We start from the raw sequence: 27595 nt of genomic DNA, 5'->3' as shown, positions 1-27595 counted from the left end.
ACCCTTGACTTTAACCTATCCGGTGGAAACAACTCCAAGACTGCAGAAGTCCTGTTCCCTCTTATCTTTCTGCCTTGTATGACCAAGAACTTCATCCACAGGTGCATAGTGAAGATGGATAATCATTGCTTCATGTCCCTCATCTGAGGCAGTTGGCAGGGAATTCAATTAAGAGCAGGAAATTGTTTACTCCTCTGGGTCCCATCAGTAAACTAGCCATGGTATCCTAATCAAGGGATTTAAACTGCTTGGGCCTCAGTATCTTCATCATTTAAGGATACTTTCTAATGACATAGCCTACATGAGGCCTTTTCCAACTGTAGCCTTCTGAGATTCCTCAAGGATACATCTGGGTATTTTCAGTGTGTGCTCAGAGGAGGGCTCCAAGGAACCAGGTACACAGAGCTTTATGGAGAGAGAGGACTTGCTGGTGCCCTGACTTTCCTGAGATGGTTCTGTGTCTTAGACAAGCCTCAGAGCTATTTATAGCGTGAATGATCACCATGGTGGCACCTGTTATATGGAATATTTAAACATTTTAAGTGATTTTCCTGCTGACTTAGACAGCAAAGAATCTGCCTGCAATCCAGAAGACCAGGGTCTGTTCCCTGGGTTGGGAAGATTCCCTGGAGAAGGAAATGGTTACCCACTCCATTATTCTTGCCTGGAGAATTCCATGGGCAGAGGAGCCTGGCAGGCTACAGTCCATGGGATCACAAAGAATTGGACACAACTGAGCAACTAATACTCTCAAATAATCATGGATTTTTAAAAACCCATTATAGAAAGAATGGAGCTGTTTAAGATACAGAGACAGTAATAAAGAAGATAACTATGTTTGAAGGCAATTCAAATTATTTTTAATGAATAAAATATTGGAGAAGATAATCATTTTTAAAATTAATGAAAAAGGCTCTACAATATTCATATTACTATCAATTTCATTACTTGATTTGTTGTGTTGTTTAGTCACTAAGTTTTGTCTGAATTTTCTGTGATCCCATGGACTGTAGCCTGCCAGGCTCTTCTGTCCATGGAGTTCTCCAGGCAAGAATACTGGAGTGAGTTGCCATACCTTCTCCAAGGGATCTTCCCAACCCAGGGATCGAACTCAGGTCTCCTGCATTGGCAGGCAGATTCTTTACCACTGAGCCACCAGGGAAACTCCTCATTACCTGATTACAGATATATAAATCCTAAATGTATGTGTTTAGAGTGAGTGACATTTAAGGTTATCTTATTCTCTCTGACACCCCAGTCTTTTTCTGCTTTAGGGAAATGGAGGTCACCTACGTTCTGAGATCTCTTCTAGTTGTAGTTTTGATTCCATCATCCTACTTAGGCAAAAGCCACAACACATTTAATGTTTATTTACTTGGTCAATGTTTAGCCTGTGGTTGGGCATTTAAATATCCCAATGAAGACTGAAAAAGCAGGGCAGAGAACGGTGAAACACAGACAAAGGAAGAGAAATCATTGGAAACCGGGGGGAAACAAGGGGAAAGACTGAACAGTGCCTTTACCATTTCTTTGTAATTTCTCCCACATGCTTAGAAAATAGAATAGGTTTTTGTATGCTAGTAGTAGTCTTATAAATGAATTAAACATATCATCAGCGCTTGCCAATTTATTTCACAAGTATACAAAGTCAGGTAAATGTATTCTACACTCCCCACATAGATGGTATGTCATATGTTTGAGAAGTTGTAGCTTGAAGTAAATGTACCCTATCTTAAGAGTGCTGTATTTGTTTTATATTCTCATACTTAATGATCTGTGACATAATTTCTTTCAGCCCTAACCATGCTTATTCTATGGGTTTAAAAGAAGAAAGAAAAACTCTATATATACACAATTATATATCACTCGTCAGAGAAATTAAATATGGAAATACATTTAAATATGTACGTGGTTCATCCAAATTTTAGTATCTATCCTTCATCATGTTTCCTTTTGTCTCCCATTAAAGACAAAATAGCTGGGTATGTTGTTTCTCTTAATGGGCTGATAAGTAACCAAGTAAAACATATTGTACTTTTACCCAGTGCTAGTGGCAGGAAGCCCAATTTGCAGAATTCCCAATTACACAATCCTATATTAGCCACCAAAGAGAAAGTTTTTTTTTAATGTTTAAATAGGAAAAACAAGGACCTAATATTCTTTAAAAAGCAAATCTGACAAAGGGTACAGGGGCTCAGAGGGTAAAGAATCTGTCTGCAATGCAGGAGACAGGAGATAAAGGTCCAATCCCTGGAAGGAAATGACAACCCACTCCAGTATCCTAGCCTGAAAAATCCCATGGGCAGAGGAGCCTGTCAGGCTACACAGTCCAAAGGGTCACAAAGAGTTGACCCTGACTGAGCGCCTAAGCGCATGCGTGCGCTCACACACGCATACACACAGGAACTCTATTATTTGTTCTAAATGCATAAGAATATACCATTACCTCAAAACAGAAAATTGAATTTGAAAAAGACATTGTTTATGGTTCTGGTGGTGTGGACTAAAAAAAGTCAGCTGCTCTATCAGTAAACAAAGGATGTTGAGGCCATCAAGCCATCAGCCACTGCCACTGCCCCCAGCAGCATACCTTGAGGGGATCCAGGATGGGGTGGGGGGCGGGGGAACAGGATACTGGCCCTAGACGGTGCCTATCAAAGGAGAGATTTCAGTGAGCTCAGACTCTTGTATCTTTCCATACCTAAAAAAGTACTAAATTCATTACCTTGAGATGTCTGGTTTGCTTTAATTAACAGTAATCTTTTGATGTTTGGATTACCTTGTTTTGTTGCAAAAACTCCTGTGTATCCTAGCCCCTCCCTTACCTCTTCAGAGCAGTTCCTTGGAGTTCAGAGGCTGTCTCCTGTGCTTAAGTCCTCAGAAAGCATAATTCTCAACTATTAGGTTGTGTATTTTGTTTCATTTGACAGTGGCTAATTGAGCCGCTTTGATTTTTTAATTTATGGTTCGTGCTTAGTCACACAGTCTTATCTGACTCTTTGTGACCCATTGGACTGCAGCCCACCAGGCTCCTCTCTCCACTGGATTTTTCAGGCAAGAATGATGGAATGGGTTGCCATTTCCTTCTCCAGGGGATCTTCCCGACCCAGAGATCAAACCTGAATCTCATGTGTCTCCTGTATTGCAGGCAGATTCTTAACCTACTGAGCCATCAGGGAAGCCCTTATTTATGGTAAAATATATATATAATAAAATTTACCATTTAACCATTTTAAAGTTACAATTCAGTGACATCAGGTACATTTATAATGTTGTGAAACAATAACAATAAAGTTCCAGCACTTTCCACCACCTCAGAGAGAAATTCCATATCTCTGGAGCAATCACTCCCCTCCCTCCCTCCCCTTAGGCTCTGGAAACCACAAATCTGCTGTTTCTGTGAATAGGCCAATTCTTTGTATTCCATATAGATGGAATCACACAATATGTGAGCTTTGGTGTCTAATTTCTTTCACTGAGAATGTTTCCAAGGTTTATTCATGATACAGCATGTATCAGTACTTTCAGAGTACTTTCCCTCTTTTTATAACTGAATAATATTCCACTATATGGATAAATCATATTTTATTAGTTTATTAGTTGATGTAATATTAAGGTTGTTTCCATCCTTTGGCTCTCGTGAATAGTGTTTCTCTGAACAACTGCGTACAAGCATTTGTGGGAACATGTTTTCACAGTTTTGAGTATTATACCTGGGATTGGAATTACTGGGTCATATGGTAGCTCTGTTTAACTTTTTTAAGGAACCACCAAACTTTTCCTTATCAACTATACCATTTTACATTCCCATCAGCAATATATGAGTGTTCCAATTACTCCAAATGCTTTCCAAAACTCATTTTCCTGGTTTGCGTTTTTTCAATGACCATCCTATTGGATAAGAAGTGGTATCTCATTGTGGTTTTGATTTACTTTTCCTTACTAATTAATGACATTGAGCATCTTTTCACATGCTTATTGGCAGTTTATGTAGCTTATTTGGAGAAATGTCCTTTAAAATCCCTTGTCAATTTTCTGATGAGGTTGTCTTCCTCCTTGCTATTGAATTGCTTCTTATTTTAAAAAGGAAATGAAGATTTCAGTTGTGCAGGAAATGTTTTTCTCCAGACTTAAGTGGTAGTTACATGGATGAATTCACTTTGTGATCATTTATGCCCTTATGTACATTTGTCAAAAATGAGGATATGTGCCATTTTCTGAATATATCAGTTTCCTAGGGCTGCCGTAACAAATTCCCCCAAACAACAGAAAAGATTCTCTCACAGTTCTGGAGGATCAAAGTCCAAAATCAAGATGGTGGCAGAGCGAGTTTCTCTCTGAAGACTAGAGGAGAATCCTTCCTAACCTTTTATAATTTCTGGTGGCTCCTGGAACTCCTTGGAATACCATGGCTTGTAGACACGTATCTGTAGTCTCTACCTCTGTCTTCACATGGTCTTCTCCTTGTTTCTGGTTCTAAGTGTCTCAAATCTCCCTCTCCCTTCTCTTATAAGGATCAGATCAGATCAGATCAGATCAGTCGCTCAGTCGTGTCCAACTCTTTGCAACCCCATGAATCGCAGCACGCCAGGCCTCCCTGTCCATCACCAACTCCCGGAGTTCACCCAGACTCACGTCCATCGAGTCAGTGATGCCATCCAGCCATCTTATCCTCTGTCGTCCCCTTCTCCTCCTGCCCCCAATCCCTCCCAGCATCAGAGTCTTTTCCAATGAGTCAACTCTTCGCATGAGGTGGCCAAAGGACTGGAGTTTCAGCTTTAGTATCATTCCTTCCAAAGAAATCCCATGGCTGATCTCCTTCAGAATGGACTGGTTGGATCTCCTTGCAGTCCAAGGGACTCTCAAGAGTCTTCTCCAACACCACAGTTCAAAAGCATCAATTTTTCGGTGCTAGCCTTCTTCACAGTCTAACTCTCACATCCATACATGACCACAGGAAAAACTATAGCCCTGACTAGACGAACCTTTGTTGGCAAAGGAATGTCTCTGCTTTTGAATATGCTATCTAGGTTGGTCATAACTTTCCTTCCAAGGAGTAAGCATCTTTTAATTTCATGGCTGCAGTCACCATCTGCAGTGATTTTGGAGCCCAGAAAAATAAAGTCTGACACTGTTTCCACTGTTTCCCCATCTATTTCCCATGAAGTGGTGGGACACGATGCCATGATCTTCGTTTTCTGAATGTTGAGCTTTAAGCCAACTTTTTCACTCTCCACTTTCACTTTCATCAAGAGGCTTTTGAGTTCCTCTTCACTTTCTGCCATAAGGGTGGTATCATCTGCATATCTGAGGTTATTGATGTTTTTCCCGGCAATCTTGATTCCAGCTTGTGTTTCTTCCAGCCCAGCGTTTCTCATGATGTACTCTGCATATAAGTTAAATAAGCAGGGTGACAATATACAGCCTTGACCTACTCCTTTTCCTATTTGGAACCAGTCTGTTGTTCCATGTCCAGTTCTAACTGTTGCTTCCTGACCTGCATACAAATTTCTCAAGAGGCAGATCAGGTGTTCTGGTATTCCTTATAAGGATACCAGTCATTAAATTTTCAAGAAAGAAAGTTGTGCGGGCTCTGGAAACCACAAATCTGTTTCTATAATAAGCCAGTTCTTTATATTTTGTATAAATGGAATCACACAATATGTGGCCTTTGATGTCTAATTTCTTTCATTTAGAATATTTCCAACTTTATTCATGATCAGCATGTATCAGTACTTTTATAGTACTTTTCCCCTTTTTATGGCTGAAAAATATTCCACTGTATGGATAAATCATATTTTATCAGTTCATTAATTGATATAATATTAAGATTGTTTCCATCCTTTGGCTCTCATGAATAGTGTTGCTCTGAGCAATTACATACAAGCATTTGTGTGAACATGTTTTCAGCTCTTTGAGTCACTCAGTCATGTCCTACTCTTTGAGACCCCAAGGACTGTAGCCCATCAGGCTCCTCTGTCCATGGGATTCTCCAGGCAAGATTACTGGAGTGGGTAGCTATTTCCTTCTCCAGGGGATCTTCCCAGCCCAGGGATTAAACCTGGGTCTCCTGCATTGTAGGCTTTACCATCTGAGCCACTAGGGAAGTCCCATTAAATTTTGTATCCACTCTAAATACAGGATGTTCTCATCTGGAGACCCTGAATTACATTTGCAAAAGTCCCATTTCCAAATAAATTTTGCATTCACAGATACCAGCGGTTCAGGCTTGGGCTTATTTTGGGGGAGATACTTCAACCCATTACACTGAATATATGTCATGCTTCAATTTTTTAAAAACAGAATTTAAAGAAAAGATATGGTAAATAATCGTAGGAAAGTGTGGCAATCTGAGTTCCTGTGTCAACAGATCTGTAGGTTTAGTGAAACAGGAGAATTCATGCAAACTTGCCACCCTATAAAGGAAAACTTCGTAATCAGTTTTTGAAAATGTTTTTGCTAAATACAATTCTGAAAATAACATCTTCAAATAGTTTTCAAAGGACATTGACATATTTTTTTTTCCTTTATTTAAGAGGAAGCTCATGAAAACAGTGACATCTTCACATATAGAGAGAACATATTTCTTTAAATATATTTTTAAGATACTAAAGAGTTTGGGGGGTTTTGTGTTGTCAAATCCAGTCGTCCATTAAAATGTCCAGAAAGAATATTTATGTGTTCACACTGTTACCCAGTATGTACTCATTTTTTCCTTTTGTCCTTTAACCATCAATAATGTTCAGATGTGGGCCTTTTGACCATTGCGATACTCAACTTTGGTCTGGTTTGACAGTTTGGCTGAGATTCATGTCATAAAAGGAATATGATACCTGCCACTTAACCCCAGGATATTTATATTTTAGTCTAACATGTAGTTGGACATAACCAGCTTTTGTCAAGGCCTCAGTTCCTGTCCAGTTAAATAAATATGTAAATGAAGCAGTCCTTTCTTCTCAAAAATGACATTTTATGCAATATATTAAAAGTTATTTGAGTTCCTAAATATGAAAAGCCAATAGAGTATAGTAGTTCTGTGAAAAGCTGCTTTACTATGAGAACATACAAATGTAAGAGTTCAGACAATGGCCTTATTCAGAAGACTAAAAGCTAAGAAGCCCATTTTCTGGACCCCAGTGCATTTTTGCAATCTTTTTTTTTTTTTCCTTCTTTTTGGGTAGTGCTGTCTGGTAAGAAATAAATGACAAGGCTTTGATCCACCACATTTGCAAATTGTCCTCTCTGTAAAATATGTCTTCAAAGAGAAATTTTGGAAGCTTTCATATGTAAGATTGCATGAAGTTTTTGAATAAGTCCTAATTACTTCACCAGGGAGTGAAAAGTTGTCTTTACTTTACTTGACTGGTGTTTTTTTAACTAACCTAACAGTCATTTTAAGTTGATTGGAGTTCATCCAGAAAATCACTACGTGTTGGTAAAAGGTTAAAACTTAAATTTTAAAAATTGGATTTCTTTTTCACAAAGCTCTTTTTATACTTTTAGAGGTTTAAAAGGCAAGTACTTTATAGAAAGTGTCAACACAAATTATATTACTGATCTTTCATCATAATATGAAATAATAGTTGCACTCAAGACATGAAGGAAAAATATGCTTCAGGATTTGGTTGTGAAATAACTGACATACAGCAGAATCACTCACTCTAGTTTTTCACTCTAGATGCCAGGCAGGGGTGTCAGTTCGTGGATCATTCAGCTCTGCCCTCCTAATAAGACCAGCCTGACACAAAGCGGCAATTATTCCGTGGTGACATCATCACCGTTCTGCCCTTTCACTTGTATTTAAATGAATTGTTCTTGGGTTGCCTAATGGAAGATTTCAACTTTAAATCTGACCTAGCAATGGAAGTCGGCATGAGCTCTGTGTCATGTCTTCATTCTGTTTTATTTCTACCTTCTGGCAGTGCTTCTAACACAGACATAACATTCTGAAAGCAGTTTCCAACTTGAAATGTAGAGTCCTCTCAGGAGATTTTTGTATATTTAATCACCCGTCTAAATGAGGTGTCATCCTTTTTCATAATACATAGAGATTACCCCTAATTATGTCCCAATGTATGTTTATTACCAAATCTCTTTTAGATAGCATATAACTTCCAAATGATTAGCTAGGAAAGAAAAAAGCTAAGATTGTTAGGCTTTATAAAACTGGCATTAAAATTACAATAATCACAGTTACAGCAATCACTTAAGGCCCTGGAAGTTTTTTTTTTTCCCCATTTTTAACCTCCTAATTGTCTTATTTGATTATGCCTTATATCTCACAAGTGACTAAACGTCTTTGGAGGCAGGGCTAATGTTTATTTTGCCTTTTAATCACTGATAGCTCTTTCACATTACCTTGCACAGGGTAGATCTTTATTAATGTTTGCTGAATGAATACCACATATTCATAATGTAGTCATATATACAGATTTATTTACATTCTTGTGACAGAGCAGGCCTAGTACTTTTTCTCTCTTACTCTCAGTCTTTTTTTTTTTTTTTTAATAGCTCTAGGAGAGGCTGGAGAAACAAGAGGGAAACATTAGTTCAACTAAGCCATTATATCTTTTCTTTAGCTACCCTGCCCTCTGCTTTTTTAAAATTTTTTGGTTTTTGCTTTTGTTTTGTTTTGGGGGGCCACACCACGTGGCATGCGGAATCTCTGTTCCCCAACCAAGGATCTAACCTGCACCCCCATCATTGAAAGCACAGTCTTAACCACTGGACTTCCAGGGAAGTCCCCTACCTCCTTCTTCTTCCCCATCCCTCCCCTAATCACAGGGCAGCAATAAAGCTGACAGAGAAACCAATTATTGGACTAAAGTGTTAGTCGCTCAGTCGTGTCCAACTCTTGTGACTCCATGGACTGTAGCCCACAAGGCTCCTCTGTCCATGGAATTCTCCAGGCAAGAATACTAGAGTGGGTAGCCATTCCTTTATCCAGAGGATCTTCCTGATCCAGGGATCAAACCCAGGTCTCCTGCATTGCAGGCAGATTATTTACCATATGAGCCACCGGGGAAGCCCTTATTGGACTAGACAATCTCTCAACTCCCTTCTGTATTTTAGAACTTCCTCCTCCATCTCGATTTCACTGCTTCACACTATGAAACTGCTTTCTGGCAGAAATCAACCTCATGTCTATTCCTGAGCCTCCTGTTCCATGACCTTCTGCATCAGATCAGAGAGTTGAGTACTCTGATTGAGTTGAGTACTCCCCCACCCCTGGAATTGATCCACTTGATGGCTCATTTTAGATTTGATGTTCATTCTTGGACCAGCCAACTGTGGCCTGGGAGGCAGGATCACTTAATAACATGGCAGCACCTTCTGGAACACCTGATGGGAGTAAGTTAGGTGCCAAAAGTAGATAGTAGCTGGCCTCTGGTAAAATGGGAAGGCCAAATTAAACAATACCTAAGCATCTCATTCCTTCCAATTACAAAGTTCTATGGTTTATCACTTTAGCAGTCAAATATTAGGAAGGTATAATTCTTAATATTTTATGTTCTCCATGTACCTTCTCCTAAATTCAGTAGATTGACCTGAAGAAGTAAAGTGAAAGTAACTCAGTTGTATCCAACTCTTTGCAACCCCGTGGATTATACAGTCCATGGAATTCTCCAGGCCAGAATACTGGAGTTGTTAGCTATTCCCTTCTCCAGGGCGTCTTCCCAACCCAGGAATTAAACCCAGGTCTCCTGGATTGTAGGCAGATTCTTTACCAGCTGAGCTATAAGGGAAGCCCAAGAATACTAGAGTGGGTAGCCCATCCCTTCTCCAGTAGATCTTCCTGACCCAGGAATCAAACTGGGATCTCTTGCATTGCAGGTGGATTCTTTACCAGCTGAGCTACCTGACCTAGGATCAGTCACATGAATTTCTCTTGGAGGAATTACAGTGTATAACAACATATTACCAACACTATGTTAGAATAGAGAATAAAATTATGATTAGAAGGAAATGGCAACCCACTCCAGTATTCTTGCCTGGAGAATCCCAGGGACAGAGAAGCCTGGTGAGCTGCCGTCTATGGGGTCACACAGAGTCGGACATGACCGAAGCAACTTAGCAGCAGCAGCAGCAGAAATCTAGAAGCATATTAAATCCTGACAAATATTCTAGGTATTGAGAAAACTCTTTTTATTCTAACAGAATATGTATGTGTGTTATTGTTGTTCAGTCGCTAACTCGTGTCCAACTCTTTGGACTTGAGTGTAGCCTGCCAGCCTCCTCTGTCCATAGGATTTCCCAGGCAAGAAAACTGGAGTGGATCTCCATTTCCTTCTCCAGGGGATCTAGCTGACTCAGGGATCGAACTTCTGGCTCCTGAATTAGCAGATGGATTCTTTACTGCTGAGCCACTAGGGAAACCCAATATGTATGTATACATACACATATATTTTTTCCCAATGCCATTGCTCAAAAGAGTTTAATTTGGTTGTTTTCTCTTAAAAATTTTTGTTTGGCTTTGGTAAGCTGTCAAAAGCTTTAAAATTGGAGTGTTTGTGTTGTAGCACCAGACAGAAAAGGAAGCCTTTGAAGAGACAGTAAAATGGCCCTTCACTCAGAGAAGCTACTTTATAGAACCTTCAGGATCCTGACTACTGCCTCATAAAAGGATGCATCCAGTCTAATACCACTTGATTATTCATACATTTTTATAAGATTCACTCTACAAGTCTCTACAAGATGCACTCTACAGACTCTGCAAGTCTTTAAATAAGCCCTTTATAACATTATATATTATGGGCTCCATAATATGGCAATATTTCTGGGAAAATGTTTCCTAGTAAGGGTGTATATCCCAGACATTTTACCTTTCTCTTAAGTTATTCTATCTAACTTTACTACCATGATCTTGGCTGGAGTTAAGAGTTTTCTGAAAACTTATTCAGTATAAACTAATACTTCTTTTTGGGGGCTATTGTAGGTACTGAAGTTTCTTTTTTATGTGATCATGAAGTTATAGTTTAGAGCAAGGTATTTTGTTGCAAAAATTTAGTTAAGAGTAGTATTTTTAAAGTAAGTTGAGGTTGTTAAGATAAATATATGATAAGATATAACTTTAATCTGTGCTCTGATCATTGACAGTTTAGTTGAATTGTACCAATGAAGACCAAAAGATAAATAAATAAAAAGAAAGAAAAACAATGGTTGGGTAAAATGGCATAAAATTTCAGATTTACACGAGATGATAATTAGACTTCATAAAAAAGTTTTTTAAAAGAACATTATTTATATCATATAGTCATTCAGTCAACAGGTTTTACGGAACAATTATTATGTACCAATGAATTCGTTATTAGGTTGCCCTGTAACTAACAGAACTGTGACTTTAAGTGATTTAAGTAATATAGAACACTGCAGAATAACATATAACATAAAGAAGTCCATATGAGGGCAGTTCAATGCCAGTGTGGGTTCCACATTAGTTCATCACGTCATTTCCGTTCAAATTTAAGTCACAGTCTCACATGGCAGTTGGAGCTTATGTCAGTCTGCTCAGGTTACCATGACAGAAAACCACAGACTGGATGGCTTAAACAACAGAAATTTCTTTTCTCATAGTTCTGGAGGCTAGAATCCCAAGATCAAGGTGCCTTCAGGGTTGGTTTCTGATGATCCCTCTCTTCTTGGCTTGTAGATAGTTGCCTTCTGGTTCTGTCCTCACGTGAGCTTTCCTAAATGCGTATATAGAGAGAGAATCTCTGGTGTCTCTTTCTCTTCTTATCAGGACACCAGTCCTATTGGATCAGGGCCTCACCCTTATGACTTCATTTAACCTTGCTGCTGCTACTAAGTCGCTTCAGTCATGTCCGACTCTGTGAGACCCCATAGACGGCTACCCACCAGACTTACCCGTCCCTGGGGTTCTCCAGCAAGAATACTGGAGTGGGTTGCCACATTTAACCTTAGTCACCTCCTTAAAGTCCCTATCTCTGGGCTTCCCTGGTAGCTCAGTTAGGTAAAGAATCCGCCTGCCAATGCAGGGGAAATGGGTTCTATCCATAATCCTGGAAGATGCTACATGCCACAGAGCAACCTAGCCCAGGTGCCACAACTATTGAGCCTGTGCTCTAGAGCCTGGGAGCCACAACTCCTGAGCCCACATGCCTCAAGCCCATGCTCCACAAGAGAAGTCGCTGCAATGAGCAGCCCTTTCACAGCAACTAAAGAGTAGCCCCCGCTCGCCACAACTAGAGAAGAGCCCATAAACAAACGAAGACCCAACACAGCCAAAAATAAATAAGTAATTAAAAAAAATTTTTAAGTCCCTACCTCCAAATAGAGGCACACTAGTGTTAGGGCTACAACATACAAATTGGGAAGGGGACAATTCAGTCCGTAACAGAGCTCTACCTGTTATGCAGGAATTTATAATTGAGGAAAGGAGACAGGAGAGAGACAAAAAGTGGAGAAAATAGAAGGGTAAAAAAGGGTAAATCTTTTAGGTAAGTTAGTTCTGCTCGAGGAGCTCCTTAGATGTCTCCTGCAACACTTCCACTTTCTGTTCATTGGCCAGCAGTTGGTCACAGAACCGTACACAGTTACAAATTGTATTTTAGCCATGTGGACTGCTATGCTAAGTAAAGATCTGATTACCAAGAAAAAGGAAGAAATGGATATTAAGATTCAACAAGCCATCCTTGTCATCTCTAGAAATTGTGCTCAGTGTTGAGGATGAGAATATGAATTCCTAACTTCAAGTAGTTTATAGTTCACCAGGGAAATTGAGCATATAAACTGGTATCAGTTCAGTTCAGTCACTCAGTTGTGTCCGACTCTTCGAGACCCAATGAATCGCAGCTCGCCAGGCCTCCCTGTCCATCACCAACTCCCGGCGTTCACTGAGACTCACATCCATCGAGTCAGTGATGCCATCCAGCCATCTCATCCTCTGTCATCCCCTTCTCCTCCTGCCCCCAGTCCCTCCCAGCATCAGAGTCTTTTCCAATGAGTCAACTCTTCGCATGAGGTGGCCAAAGTGCTGGAGTTTCAGCTTTAGCATCATTCCTTCCAAAGAAATCCCAGGGCTGATCTCCTTCAGAATGGACTGGTTGGATCTCCTTGCAGTCCAAGGGACTCTCAAAAGTCTTCTCAAAAGTCTTCCTTGAACACCACAGTTCAAAAGCATCAATTCTTTGGTGGTCAGCTTTACTGTAATATAAATTAATATGTCCTATGGGATAAGTTTGTAAAGGTTCTATGATAACATAGGGAAAGAATGAGTATCAGTGGGGGCAGTGACCTTGAGATAGACTTTGAAAGATGGATAGAAGTGCCCAGGCTAAGAAGTGATTCAAAAGAGAATACAAGATGTTTCGGGGAACTGCAGATATTAAGAAGTAACCATAACTTGAAGTTCTTAGCTGAAAGTGGTAATAAGACCAGAAAGGTAGAATGAGGCCTATTTTCAATGGCTCTGTAATGCTATGTAGGGAGTGGGACAACATTTACCAGGCTCTGAGAACCAACCAAGGCTTGCTGCTGCTGCTGCTAAGTCACTTCAGTCATGTCCGACTCTGTTCGACCCCATAGATGGCAGCCCACCAGGCTCCCCCGTCCCTGGGATTCTCCAGGAAAGAACACTGGAGTGGGTTGCCATTTCCTTCTCCAATGCATGAAAGTGAAAAGTGAAAGTGAAGTCGTTCAGTCGTGTCTGACTCTTCATGACCCCATGGACTAAGGCCCATCAGGCTCCTCCGTCCACAGGATTTTCTAGGCAAGAGTACTGGAGTGGGTGCCATTGCCTTCAGGTTTAGACAATATTATAACCAAATATGTGTTTTTTAAAAATACACTTCCAGCAACAGAAAGAATGATAAACTGATAAATTTTGAGACAAGCATGTGTGTATATATGTCTTATTATAAGAAACTCTTCTGAGGAAATAGATTCCATTGATATCATAGGTCAAGGCACAGTCTTTGTTAATGTTATTGATTCAGTTGAACTAATTTCTGCCTCTTTCAAGATTCAAATAATAATTTAAGACCAGAAAGTGGAAAGAATACATGTAATGGTGAGAAATGATGAGGTCAGCAAGCTTTCTAATGTTGCAGTACTTGAGGAAAACTATCAAATAAGCATTCACATTCATCTGCCACTAATATTTCTATATTCTGTTTAACTTTACTGATAATTGGAAAACTCCTTGGCACTTTTTCCTTTCATCTTTATATGCTTATGTTTTCATAAGTGGCTATTCAATCCATCTCTAGCATGCTGAAGAGTTCTCAACTGAGTGATGACCTCTTTCTTTTACATCTTCCCTGATAGACTAGTGTTTGTGAAGTAGATGGGCAGTGGAAAGTCAGGATGTGTTTCTTGACTTACTTCCATACTTCTTAGTTAAAATTCTCCCAGACAGAGTAAGGAATTATGAGTTCTTGGAGCAGCACATGTGTCTCTTTCTTAATGTAACTCACAGTTCCGTGGTGAGAATTATCTGCAGTTCTCCAAAGAGGCACTAATCCATCCATATAAATAGCACAGCCCTAGGATAAGAAATAAGAAACTAGACTGTGAACAATTATTGAGAAAATTCTGGAAAGAAACTAGTGAAAATTCTAGCAGTCAATACCTTTCCAGGCCAGTATAATTGTTTAAGCAAACAGTGAATGTTGGTTAAGCCTAGTGTTAATTTCATTTCCCAAATCTGGCTTCTTCACCCTTCCAAGTTGACCCCAGTGATGTTCACCAGACTGTGAGTATGATATGGCACTTCTCACAGCAAACGTTTGACCAATCTTCACCACACTTTGAACTTGTCTGCCTCTGAAGTTATCTTATTTCCCCCTTATCCTAAGCATGCCTCCTGTATCTTCTTCTACTGCCCCTTACCTCTTACTCTGAATATAAGTCATAAGAATGTATGAAGCAGGAAATGAGTAAATATAATTAAGCCCATGCATTCAAGTTCTTTTGTTTTTGCCTTCTTGTAGCTCCAAGAAATGAGAATGGCTTTGTGTTTGTTCTAATTTCTTTGTTAAGAACTATGAAACTAGAAAAAGAAAATTAATGAAATTACAAAGAATTAGAGTTGTTGTATCTGTTAGAACATCTTCAAACATATAATTATACAGAGAAAATCCATAAGCTCTTTTAAATCATGAAATATTGCAAGCCAAAAAGGAAATTAGAGGAATAACATAGCAAATACAAATGTACCCAATACCCAGCATTGTGAAATACAAACATTTTCCCAGTATGTTTATTTTTCTTAAGAAATAAGCACCAGTGGGATTTATGAGAAATCTCAATGATGGGCAAATCTTTTTATCACTTGAGGTCAGAACCTACTGGGAAATGACAGAGAGTCAGAATGGAGCAGAGCTGGTAAAGGAAATTCCCACCGTTGATCCCTGGATGAAGCCAACTTATACTTCAGAAACCAGCTCAGAGCCTGAGACTGGAGGAGTAGATCAGAGTATTTTGGAGGTTGTTTTACTTGTTTTTATGTGGGCAGGCTCACTTCTAAGAGATACCCAGATAGTTTCTCCTTCCAAACTTACCAATCGGTTAAGTGTGAAAGGTGGAGCAGGTACAGAAATAGAAAATATTGCAGCTTGTGAAGTTCCCGCCACGTGAAAAGAAACATCAGGAATGAGAAGTAAGCATTTCCCTCTAAAACACAGCTAAAGCCGCATTTTTAAATCTTTTTTTGGATCCTTTTCTCCTCCTTACCTTTCCTCCAGTCCAGAAGTAACCTCTACTTAAATTCTAAGATCCTTGTGTGTAACAAGTACTTAGTACAAGTACTAGAGTTTTGATTCTAAGTAATAGAATGCTTCCATGTAAGGAAAATATTGGCTGACAGTTCTTCAGAATATTGACTATAACATCTGTATATACTTTCATTTCAAGATACCCTAATAGTCAAATGGAAAGGATATACAAGATAATGATACTAGATAGGAATAGAGTTTGAATCCAAGGATATTAGTGCTCAACTATTATGTTCTAAGTGCTGAAAGTTAGAACAACATAGCTAAGAAAACAAAGTTTAGTGCTATCTCAGTACAAAAAAGAAAGCATGAAAAAATTATCTCTTTTCACTGAAAAGAAAATGCACATTCTGCTGAAACTTGCCTTCTGAAATATTTCAACATTCCAGGCTACTGAGATTTTTTTCAACTCTTATAAACAAACCCCAATGTCCATTAAAATATTTTCTGATTAATTTTCCAAATTTTTTCAGGTGAATAGCAAGTTGTATTTGTTTAGCTTCCATTATTTCCTCTTGATAAACTAGACACATTTTAAATTGAACAGAGGTACCAAGAGGCTACTGAATGAAGAGAATGTTTGGTAGTGAATGATATAATGGAAAATTGCTATAATAAGTAGCTAGGAAGGGACATAGTTATACAGAAACATTTTAGTTTAAGTGGTAGCATATTATTAGGGGCAGAGCTGAGCTGTCCAGAAAAATTGGCCTGTTAAATGGAATAGGAGAATCAGTAACGTCTTCTCTTAGTATCTGGAATTTAAAATTGCCAGTTAAAGCTACTAGGTAATGGAGAACAGTGTGGAGATTCCTTAAAAAATTGGAAATAGAACTGCCTTATGATCCAGCAATCCCACTGCTGGGCATACACACTGAGGAAACCAGAATTGAAAGAGACACGTGTACCCCAATGGTCATTGCAGAACTGTTTATAATAGCCAGGACATAGAAGCAACCTAGATGTCCATCAGCAGATGAATGGCTAAGAAAGCAGTGGTACATATACACAATGAAGTATTACTCAGCCGTTAAAAAGAATACATTTGAATCAGTTCTAATGAGGTGGATGAAACTGGAGCCTATTATACAGAGTGAAGTAAGCCAGAAAGAAAAACACCAATACAGTATACTAATGTATTGTATTAGTAAATTCTAATTGAATTTAAAAATTCTAAATTCTAATGGAATTTAGAAAGATGGTAACAATAACCCTGTATACGAGACAGCAAAAGAGACACTGATGTATAGAACAGTCTTCTGGACTCTGTGGGAGAGGGAAAGGGTGGGATGATTTGGGAGAATGGCATTTAAACATGTATAATATCATATATGATATGAGTCGCCAGTCCAGGTTCGTTGCATGATACTGGATGCTTGGGGCTGGTGCACTGGGACAGCTCAGAGGGATGGTACGGGGAGGGAGGGGGGAGGAGGGTTCAGGATGGGGAAGACGTGTATACCTGTGGCGGATTCATGTTGATATATGGCAAAACCAATACAATATTGTAAAGTTTAAAAAAAAAAAAAGCTACTAGGTAACTCTGGTTTCTTCTCAGTGACATATATGAGCCAGTAACACTGCTAGTTCCTAAGGTTATTTTTGCTAGTATTCACAGCAGATAATTTGATGGGTCAGGAAAGCATAGAAGTAGTATATACATAAAGTAATATATGAATGATTTTCAAGTGTAGTATAATTGTTTTCTTAATGATTTGGGGTTTGGTTGCAATATACTGTTGAAGTTTGCATAGTGTTTTATTATATATATTATATACCATACTTAGTGGGTTAGCTTCTTGAAGCCCTTAATTTATTAATGTTAATAATTGACCACTTGTGTGTCAAACCCAGAAAGCATTTAGATAATTGTATTCCAAAAAGAATATTATAAATATTCTTAAATTCTTAATTTTTTACTGTATTTTTTCTTAATTTTTTATAAACAAGTATATATGTATACACACACACACACACACACACACACACACATACACACACTTTGCCTGCTGCTTCTGAGCAATATGACAAGGTTTTTTTTTTAATGAGAGGTTAAGACAAGCTACATTTAATAGCCATTCATGATCCACAGCAAACTAAAATGTAGTTAGACTTCATTTCATGTGTTGATTGTGTTCTTAAGAACTTGCATAAAGAACCACAACATTTTTAAAAGCCTAGGCATTCTTCCTCTTTGAAAAAATATTATAGCTGACTCATAATGCCAGTGATTACTTTCCAATCTAAATAATGACAGCCTAATTTAATTGACTTTTTTCACGTTGGAATTTCACTAAGTGAAGGATGTCTGTTAGATTATAAACAATCATATTTTTAAAAAGCATTAAACTTTTGATCTTTACATTTTAATAATCTAAATAAATGATTTCAGATATATTTGAAATTTTTATGATTATTCTTTTACATTTATTCCTGTTATTTTTTGTTACACAGAGGTGTGTTTTAATAATTTTAGTTCTAAACTCCAAATTGTACAATTAAAAAAAAAGAGGATGCCTTTTCACTCTTTTTATATTATCTGATTCAGTTTCAGTCTTACCCAGCTACCATAGGCATTCTGTCCATTCGATGCCTTAGAAGAAGGAACCTGAATAATAGGTTGTACTTTTCTTAACGGATCCTTTTCAATGAATTTTGTTAACTCACGTATAATTTCTTCTTAGTGAAATATATGAGCCAGTAAAGCAATGCTAGTCCTAAGTTATTTTTGCTAGTATACAGAACAGATAGTTTAATGAGTCAGGAAAGCAAAGAAGTAGTATATGCATGAAGTAGTATAGGAATGATTTTCAAGTGCCTAATTTTCATTGGAGTAATTAAGCATGCGTGTGTGAGTGCTATCGCTTCAGTCATGTTCACCTCTTTGTGATCCTATATTTTCACTTTCACTTTTCATGTCCATGCATTGGAGAAGGAAATGGCAACCCACTCCAGTGTTTTTGCCTGGAGAGTCCCAGGGACGGGGGAGCCTGGTGGGCTGCCATCTATGGGGTCGAAGAGTTGGACACGACTGAAGTGACTTAGCAGCAGCATACCATAACCCGCTAGGCTTCTCTGTCCATGGGATTCTCCAGGCAAGAATACTGGAGCAGGTATTCTTGCCCTCCTCCAGGGGATCTTTCCAACCCAGGGGTCAAACCCAAGTCTCTTATGTCTCCTGAATTGGCAGGCCAGTTCTTTACCACTAGTGCCACTTGAGAAGCCCATTATTAAACACATCAACAACCAAATAAGCATAAAAAAAGTGGGATAAACTCACTGTCCCCAGAGAAACAATGGAAGTATCTGAAATAGTAACCATGCTTCACACACTTGGACATGTGTATGGCTTTCAAAAGCCAACAACAAAGCCATCCAGAAAAATTGTCCCATTAAATGATACAAAAGAATCAATATGGAATCTCTTAGAGCCTGGAATTGAAAATTGCCAGTTAAAGCTACTAGGTAAACTGAAAACCATTTATTTTATAGTGTGTACTACCTCTTTATTTTTCTGGCCCTGGAAAGTACTTGCTGTACATACTAACAAAAATAACTTGAAAATTGGCAATGACTTACTGTTTCACTGAGAAGAAATTATTTATAAGTTAATAAAATTCACTGAAAGGATTTCATTAACAAAAACACAACATTCCCTCTGATTCTCACATGTCCAAAGACTTCATATGTCGTATATCTGGGTGAACACTTAAATAGGGTCCAATCCCACTCTGTTTGCAACTGCAATATGCCTTTCCATATGCAGCTCTCCCGTGCTGTGTAGCCACAAAAAGTAATAAGTTCAGCTCTCAGGATGCCAACAGCTGGAAAGCAGAGTTCTGTGCTCATGTTGCTTGCACAAACATACAAGTTGTGTTTCCCACAGTGAGATCCAGGGACCCCTAAGGTTCTACAGCTTTTTTATCCCGTAAAACACAGAGCCAAAAGATGATGCTGATAGGACGGCAGCATTGAGTTCTGAGACTGTTTAAGATTTTCAGGAGAAGGCGGAGTCTGAGAGGAGCTGGCAAAGCAGGCAATTTTTTGTGGTGGGAGGATATGGGGGGAAAAAAGCAGATGTCTGTAGATACTACAAAGGAAAATAAACACTGCGGAAGAACAAACTTATGTAGACAAATTTATAAGAGGGATTTTTAACAAAGGATGTTTGGGAAACACTCCACTGGAGTTTAATATTCTGGGTAGCACTTCTGAAAGGGGACAAGTTCTTACAGCCAGAGTGACCTTTATACTAAAAATCTTCATTTCTCTGTTTATTCTATCCTGTCCCATTTAACAAACTTGTATTAAACACCTACTGTGTGCCAAGAATTAGACCTCCTTGCCTCTTTCCTACCAGTCATATACAGACTATACACATAACTCACTTTGAAGTTCAAATACCACTTGTAGTCACTGGAGGCCCACAGGACATTAGTACTGGAAGTCAAAACAGTTTGCTCACTATAGCAAGCCGAAGTTAAAAAGCAGCTTCCCAGGATGAAACTTGGAAAATGCCTGAACGTCGAGGTGTTTATTTGGATTGGCTTTTTCTGGACTTGCTGATGGAGGTTGATATCTTGCTGACATATTACATCATTTCTGTTGAAAGGACTTTGAATGGTGAGATTGACTGAGCCAGGTTTTCTTTTTACATAATGTATAAGCAAGTTCCACTTGTTTGAAGGAGACTCTGAGTTGGGTAGAGTGTTTTTTCCCAGAAAAATGTAGATTTTCCGTATTTGAAAATATGATGACATTTCCAAACACATGTTGATCCTATACTTTCTGCTCAAGGTTTTAATATTGTCTTATTTTCATTCTGTTTTTACTTCCCAACTCTTCACCACTGGAGTTCTTTGGCTTCTCTTTCTCAAGATTGCACTGCTATAAAAATAATTATCTCAGATTTCAACTAGAATTATATAGTGCTATCACTTTTGTGGACAGATTCACTTAAACTCTTGATCAAATTTTACCTTTTAAAGGAACTTGTATGCAAAACCCACTCCAGTATTCTTGCCTGGAGAAATCCATGGACAGAGGAGCCTGGCTGGCTACAGTCCATAGGGTCGCACAGAGTCAGACACGACTGAAGTGACTTAGCAATGCAAATATCATGTTTGAAGTCGATTAGAGGGAAGTAGATTGCCACACGTGAGAGAAGCCTCAAGTTGCTGTTGACTCGGAGCCTGGGTGACATCAGCAATATGCATCACCTTCTGGGAGACTGAGCTGAGAATCCAAGAGATCTAACTGAGAGGCAGGATCACCTGTGCTCCTCCTCGGCTGGCCCTTCCATTTGGAAGGCCTGACACCCTCATCTTAGATTTTCTTTACAGATGTCATTGCAGCTGGGTTTAAAAAACAGGAAATTTGCTATTGAAATGAGTCAATGAACCCACTGTCCTGCCCCCATTGATATAACACATCTGTATCACTTTTCAAGATACAAATGGTCATCAGAATGGAGGGAAATCCACTTCTAAAAGAAAACTCAAATGCCAGATGGTAAAGTGACTCTTTGAATTCTACCTCTGAAAGCAGTAGAGGATTGAGCATTCTCTATTGCTACGTGAATACTTTGTATATCTCACAGCAGCCAATACATGGAAGGTATTTATAACTTTCTTTGAAATATGATAAACTGGGGCTCACTTGCCATTTTTTTTCCCAGGTAGGCTCTAAGATCTGTGAAAACAGGAGCACTGTCTTTTTATAACTATCTCCAGGGCTTAGCATATATCCAACCCAAAATAAAGACTTGATTAATATTTTGGAGTAGTTTAATAAATATGAATAACTGAATAAATAATATAAGATAAAGGGCTAGGTGTAAGCTCAGGCTCATATATCTCTAAAGATCACCGTCTTTCTATAGTATCAAGGAATTTGCTCTAAAAGTCATTAATTAACTATAATATAATAACACTAGTATTATTTTCTATCTCAATACTGTATCATTTCACTCTTTAAAAATAATAAAGTAATGTTAATTGCATGATTTCTGTTATTTCTAGATTGGATAAACGTGTAGGAAGTTGCTGAAAGAAAGCAAGATCATTTGGATACACAGTCCTAGTCAGCATTTCTTTGATACCCTCCTGCCTTGGGCTTAGAGTTTAAAATATTCAGAATCCCTCTGGCTATTAAATACTCTAATCTAGATATTACTACATCAAAATTTCTGGATCACCCTGTGAAAGACAAAATTTTTTTCATTAGAAGAAAACAATAAAACAGGCTGCAGTGACTTTTTTGAGAACTCAGAGGATGTGTGCAGGAGGGGGACCTTCCTTCCACGGGGGAGTCAATGCCTGCTAGAGATGCCCAGAATTTGCCCCCTTTATTTCCTGCCTGTTATCCTCAAATGCTTCAAAGTTACAAGGTGATTAAGAGCTCTCATGGGCCCATATGAGGGTTTTGTTGAGATAGGTTGTTATTTTTTATTTTTATTAACCTAACTCAATCACACTGTAGTCACAGAAAGTCTATGATTTGACCTCAGAAGACCAATGTTGATGTCTTATCTCTGCCACTAATACAGCCTGACCATGGACAAATCACTTAACCCCTGTGAGCTCGTTTCCAACACACAAAAAGAGAGTATTGACTGCTCTCCTCCTAATCTTAGTTTACTGACTAGCTCAATACCTTTATTTATATGGAAATGTTTGTAAGCGTAAGACATTATACAACTGAAGGTTTCTTGTCCCTCTCTTTCTCTCATTTGTTGTCTTTCTCTCATTTGTTGTCATCATACTCCATCCTGGAGTAAAGAAATTGCACAAACTGATCTTTTATAAGAGCTATCTTTCAGTACCAACTATCTCAGCATCCTCTTCAGTTATTGGCTCTTAAATGTATAAGTCACATCACCATATTTGAAGAGGAGCAAGTCTTTCCACTTCTTTTCTGCTGCTGCTGCAACCTAAACCTATATGTTTCAGCTTAAGTCCCTTTTGCAGCTTTATCTAGCTCTGTAGCCATGACTTCTCTCTATTACAATCTTTCCCTCCCTCCCTCTGAACGTGCTGCCAGCCCTGGCCACTGTGAAAGAGCCTCCCCCTCAAATTGCTCCTCAGAAGATGGAATTACATGGACTCATAGTAGCCTCTCTTCTAAACCCATCTCTGTGTTACCTTCTATTAACTCATCCCAGTTTTAGTGCTAAGTGATTAGTGAAGTGAAGTGAAGTGAAGTCGCTCAGTTATGTCCGACTCTTTGCTGTCCCGTGGACTGTAGCCCACCAGGCTCCTCCATCCATGGGATTATCCAGGCAAGAATACTGGAGTGGGTTGCCATTTCCTTCTCCAGGGGATCTTCCCAACCCAGGGATCGAACCCAGGTCTCCCACATTGCAATAAATGATTAATGTAAATGATTTGGGAGTCCTGAAGAAATGTAGGCAAATTTCTCTATCATCCTAAGCCTCCTTCTCCTCTTCTGTCCAATGGTAATAATAGTGGTATTTGATTGTAGGCTTGTTAGCAAATTAAATGAGATGGAGCTTGTGAGGTGTAACACACAATAAGTATACTATGTAGCTGTTAATAATATTAAAGGAAAAATTCTCTGTTGTTGGTACATGAGAAACCAGAATTTACTTTTGACCTCTGATTATTGTCTGTGTATTTTTCCCATCATTTTCTCCCCATGTTGCTCCTGAAGCCACCCCAGTCTGTTTGCTGTTTTCTTTTAAACTTTGGTTAAAAATAAGTGTGATTTTGCTTTACTTCTAGTACATGAAGTTCCAAGATAACTGAATATAGTAATGTGAACATTGTACTAAAATTTATGAGAAGCTACTTTTATTGTTTATGCGCTCCTTTAAATCGAAAGAACAAGATGTAAACTATTTTTTTTAATGTCATCTCCTGTGCTTCAGGCTCCTTGGTGTCTTAGAAAACATGAAAGAAACTGATTTACAATCGTTTTGGGCAAATTGCCTGTGGAATTCTGAGGACAGGAAATGAAAAAAAAAAGTTCAGCACACACCCCCGGACATTCCACACAACATGTAGAATAAACAAACAGGTCCCCAGAAGGAAACCAAAACTTTTGTTCTTATATCGAGAAGCACTATGAATAGCCTTTGGGAAGCATACTGAAGATGGGGCTTCCCAGGTGACCCTAGTGGTAAAGAACCCGCCTACCAGTGCAGGAGACATGAGACACAAATTCGATTCCTGGGTCAGGAAGATCCCCTGGAGGACAGTGTGGCAACCCACTCTGGTATTCTTGCCTGGAGATCACGTGGACAGAGGAGCCTACAGTCCATGGGGTCGCAAAGAACCAGACCCCACTGAAGTGACCTAGCACTCATGCACACATATACTGAAGATGATGAACTTCAGGGAAAATCTTTCAAAAGGGGTTGACCTCTTAAATTAATTTCTTTAATTAGGTTGACCTTAATTAAAGGAAATCCTTTTCCCTTTGTATTCCTAAAGGATGATGAGTAGTTTTAATTTAGGTAAATTCTGTTACCTGCATCAACATTATGAAAGAGGGGTACCGTGCTACAGACCCATACTTCTCAGACCTTAACAGAAGTCTGTTTTTCTGGGGAATTTGTTGGGATGTAGATTCTGATTCAGGAAATCTGGAGAGGGCCTGAGATTCTAGATCCCTCACAAGCTCCCACATGATGCAGTAGCCGCTGGTCGGCAGACTACAATTGGTTTTCAGGCACCTTCTTTGATAAAATCATTGGTAGTGGTTTTCTACTCCTTATCTATAGTACAGTGATTTTGCACATGTGTCTGGAGACATTTTTGATCTTCACGACTCAGGGCGAACTACTAACATCGTACGGCCAGGGACCAGGGATGCTGTCAAATACCCTACCCTGCACAGGCAGGCCCTCATAACAAAGTATTTTCTGAGCCAGAATGTCAATAGTGTCAAAGCTGAGAAATCCTGCTGTTTAGAGAACTATTTTTTGTGTCTCTCATATCAAAAATAATCTGTTGAAAGTGTTCAAAAAAACTGTGAGAAAAGAGTTGGAACACGTACTATTTAGTTTGGAGCAGAGTGAACAGTGTTTGAAACTGTCTTCAAATACATGAAAAGCCATTATGCAGAAGATGGTAACCAGCTGTTCGCCATCATCCTTGAAGAATGAACAGGAAATGTACATAAGTGGACCTGTGCTACCCATCCATTCTTTTCCTGCATCTTCCACACCAGCCAGGCAAATCTCCCTCTGTGATCTTGTAACCATATTTGTCCCGTCCTGTATCTTATTTCTTGCAGAGACTCTCTCAAATCCTTGGGACACATTTTCATCTCACTGCCAAGCTATATCTGTCCCTATCCTTAAAAATCTAACTTGAAAATTTCCATCTCCATAAAGTCTTCCTTAACTAAGATGAAATAGTTCCAGTCCATATCTATTGACAACTGGCACATTTTCTCCTTCAATATGTTATCTTTCATTCTATGAATATGTTATTGCCCATTTGTGTACAAGGAGCCTTGTGTACAAGGTTAAGAAAGATGAAAAAGAGTCCCTACCTTTAAGTACTTTAAAAAAAAATCTCACTACATTGTACTTACAATGTAGGTAGTATTTAATAATTATTTCTGTGAGGGATTTTTTTTTTTAAATAAGAGGGCTTAATAGTTAAGCCCTTAATATATTGAAGTGAGGAGATCTTCTAGGTCAGGAGATCAAAAGAAGACTTTATAAATAAAAGTATACAGAATATCTTTTTATGAAGAATAATTTTCTCTAAGTTATCTACAATTTTCTGCATCAAATAAGCATTTAATATTGTTACCAAAATTTGAAAGTTATAAATTAGAGCCTGGAATGAATTAGAGTCTGAATTTATGTTATATTTATGGAAGAGTATACGGTGAATAAGAAATAAAATTTTTTCTGTTTACATGTAGCTGTAAAACACAAAAGAGTGAGTTTAATCATCTCAATACACCTTATGATGCTGTGTGATTTTATAACAGCATATTCTTCGGGAAGAATTTTTAGTTACATCTAGGAGGGGAATTCTTTGGAACTTTACAAGTATGCTTTAAAAACCAGTACCAAAGATGGAATTTGACACCATTCATTTGAGAGAATTTGGCACCACCCAGAAACCTGGCCTGCTGCAGTCCATGGGGTCGCAAAGAGTCAGGCGGGACTCAGCAACAGAACTGAAGAACCCTTTTAGGGCTACCCACGTGGTGCTAGTGGCAAAGAAATTGCCTACCAATGCAGGAGACATAGAGATGTGTGTTTGATCCCTGGGTCAAGAAGATCCCCTGGAGGAGGGCACTCCAGTATTCTTGCCTGGAAAATCCCATGGACAGAGGCGCCTGATGGGCTCCATTCCATGGAGTCACACAGAGTCGGACACGTCTGTAGCGACTTTGCAGTAGCAGCAGTAGAACCCTTTTAGAAAAGAACCTCACCAATAAAAGATTACCTGAACTTCAAACAAACAAACGCAAAAAAAAAATTGAAGAGGTTTAACCTTCATTGACCCCACTCCAGTACTCTTGCCTGGAAAATTCCATGGACAGAGGAGTCTGGTAGGCTGCAGTCCATGGGGTCGCTAAGAGTCGGACACGACTGAGTGACTTCCCTTTCACTTTTCACTTTCATGCATTGGAGAAGGAAATGGCAACCCACTCCAGTGTTCTTGCCTGGAGAATCCCAGGGACAGGGGAGCCTGGTGGGCTGCCGTCTATGGGGTCACACAGAGTTGGACACGACTGAAGTGACTTAGCAGCAGCAGCAGCAACCTTCATTGAATATGTAGTATGTACCAGGCATTGAGTAAACTCTTTAGATGAATCATCTAATTTAATCTCAACATATTTAGCCTCTCCATCTGTGAGGCTATCACTACCAACATAATAAGGAGACCTCAGTGTATAAGCTTCCCCATCCTGCTTGATTCAGAGATGGAAGCAGAGCAAACCTCAAGCCTGCATAGGAGGCCATCTCTGGGTGGAAACAGTTGGCTTGCCTTCCTTTTTGAAGCAGCAATGAGAAAGCTCCCTCTTTCGAGGCTTTAAATGGTGATGCTTGTATCCTCTGTAGTCAAAACGTGAAAATGAAGCTGTTTACATTTCCTTAGTGGCCACGGTTTGATCTAGGGATAACTACTGGAAAACTATCTGTGACTGCGTTAGTCATATGAGTTTCTGCCAGCTCCTTCCCACGCATTTTGAAATCTTTGGTTCTGGGAATGGTACAGATACTAAATTACTATGGAATGTGTTTGAATGTTAATACTTTAGGTTGATTTCCAGTCAGTAATACAGACCTTTGCAGACCTTTCTGGTTGTTCCCATTCTTTGAGTGTCATTGCTCTTTGTAATAAGCACCAGCTTTGAATGGTAACCTCAAGAATGCCTTAATAATTCAAAACATAATGGAATTGTAGTTAACTCTATGTAACTGGATGTTTGTTTCCTCTCTTAAAGTTGTTCTGCGCTTCTGTGTGTCATTCAATATTGATGTGAAAAACTCAATGACTTTCAGCGGCCCAGTGGAGGACATGTTTGGATATACTGTCCAACAATATGAAAACGAAGAAGGGAAATGGTAAGTCAATGGGTTTTCTTGTTGTTTAGTTTTCTTACAAGGTAATGGAAAATATGATTTGGTTACAGTTCGTTTTATGAATGAAACTTAGAATGAATCATTGAGGGTAGGAAATGTAGTCTAATCATTTGGTAATAGAAATTGAAAAAGGAAAAAATCCTTGGCAATATTAAGAGCTGTGGTTAGTGATTCTGTTGAAACCTGGGTTGACTTCAAAGAAGGGCCTTATTCAAAATAGTCATTGTTTTGTTATGTTATTCTGGCAAGAGTTCTTTGTCCGCATTTTAGTCTAGCTGAAATT

At 38.9% G+C, this 27595-nt stretch overlaps 1 protein-coding gene across 1 annotated transcript in view; it reads left to right on the top strand.

Moving 5' to 3' along the window:
* The window catches only part of ITGA1 (integrin subunit alpha 1), a 182000-nt gene that overhangs the window by 38848 nt on the left and 115557 nt on the right, over positions 1 to 27595 (top strand). Inside the window, exon 2 of the mRNA XM_027519949.1 lies at positions 27174 to 27294. Within this exon, the coding sequence (XP_027375750.1) occupies positions 27174 to 27294 (121 nt within the window). The remainder of the gene's footprint in view (positions 1 to 27173; positions 27295 to 27595) is intronic.

This window comes from Bos indicus x Bos taurus, chromosome 20 (genome assembly GCF_003369695.1).
Source record: "Bos indicus x Bos taurus breed Angus x Brahman F1 hybrid chromosome 20, Bos_hybrid_MaternalHap_v2.0, whole genome shotgun sequence".
NCBI classification, from domain to species: Eukaryota; Metazoa; Chordata; class Mammalia; order Artiodactyla; family Bovidae; genus Bos; species Bos indicus x Bos taurus.
The sequence above is the reverse complement of the archived record's forward strand: the minus strand, read 5'-3'. Positions and strand labels throughout refer to the sequence as shown.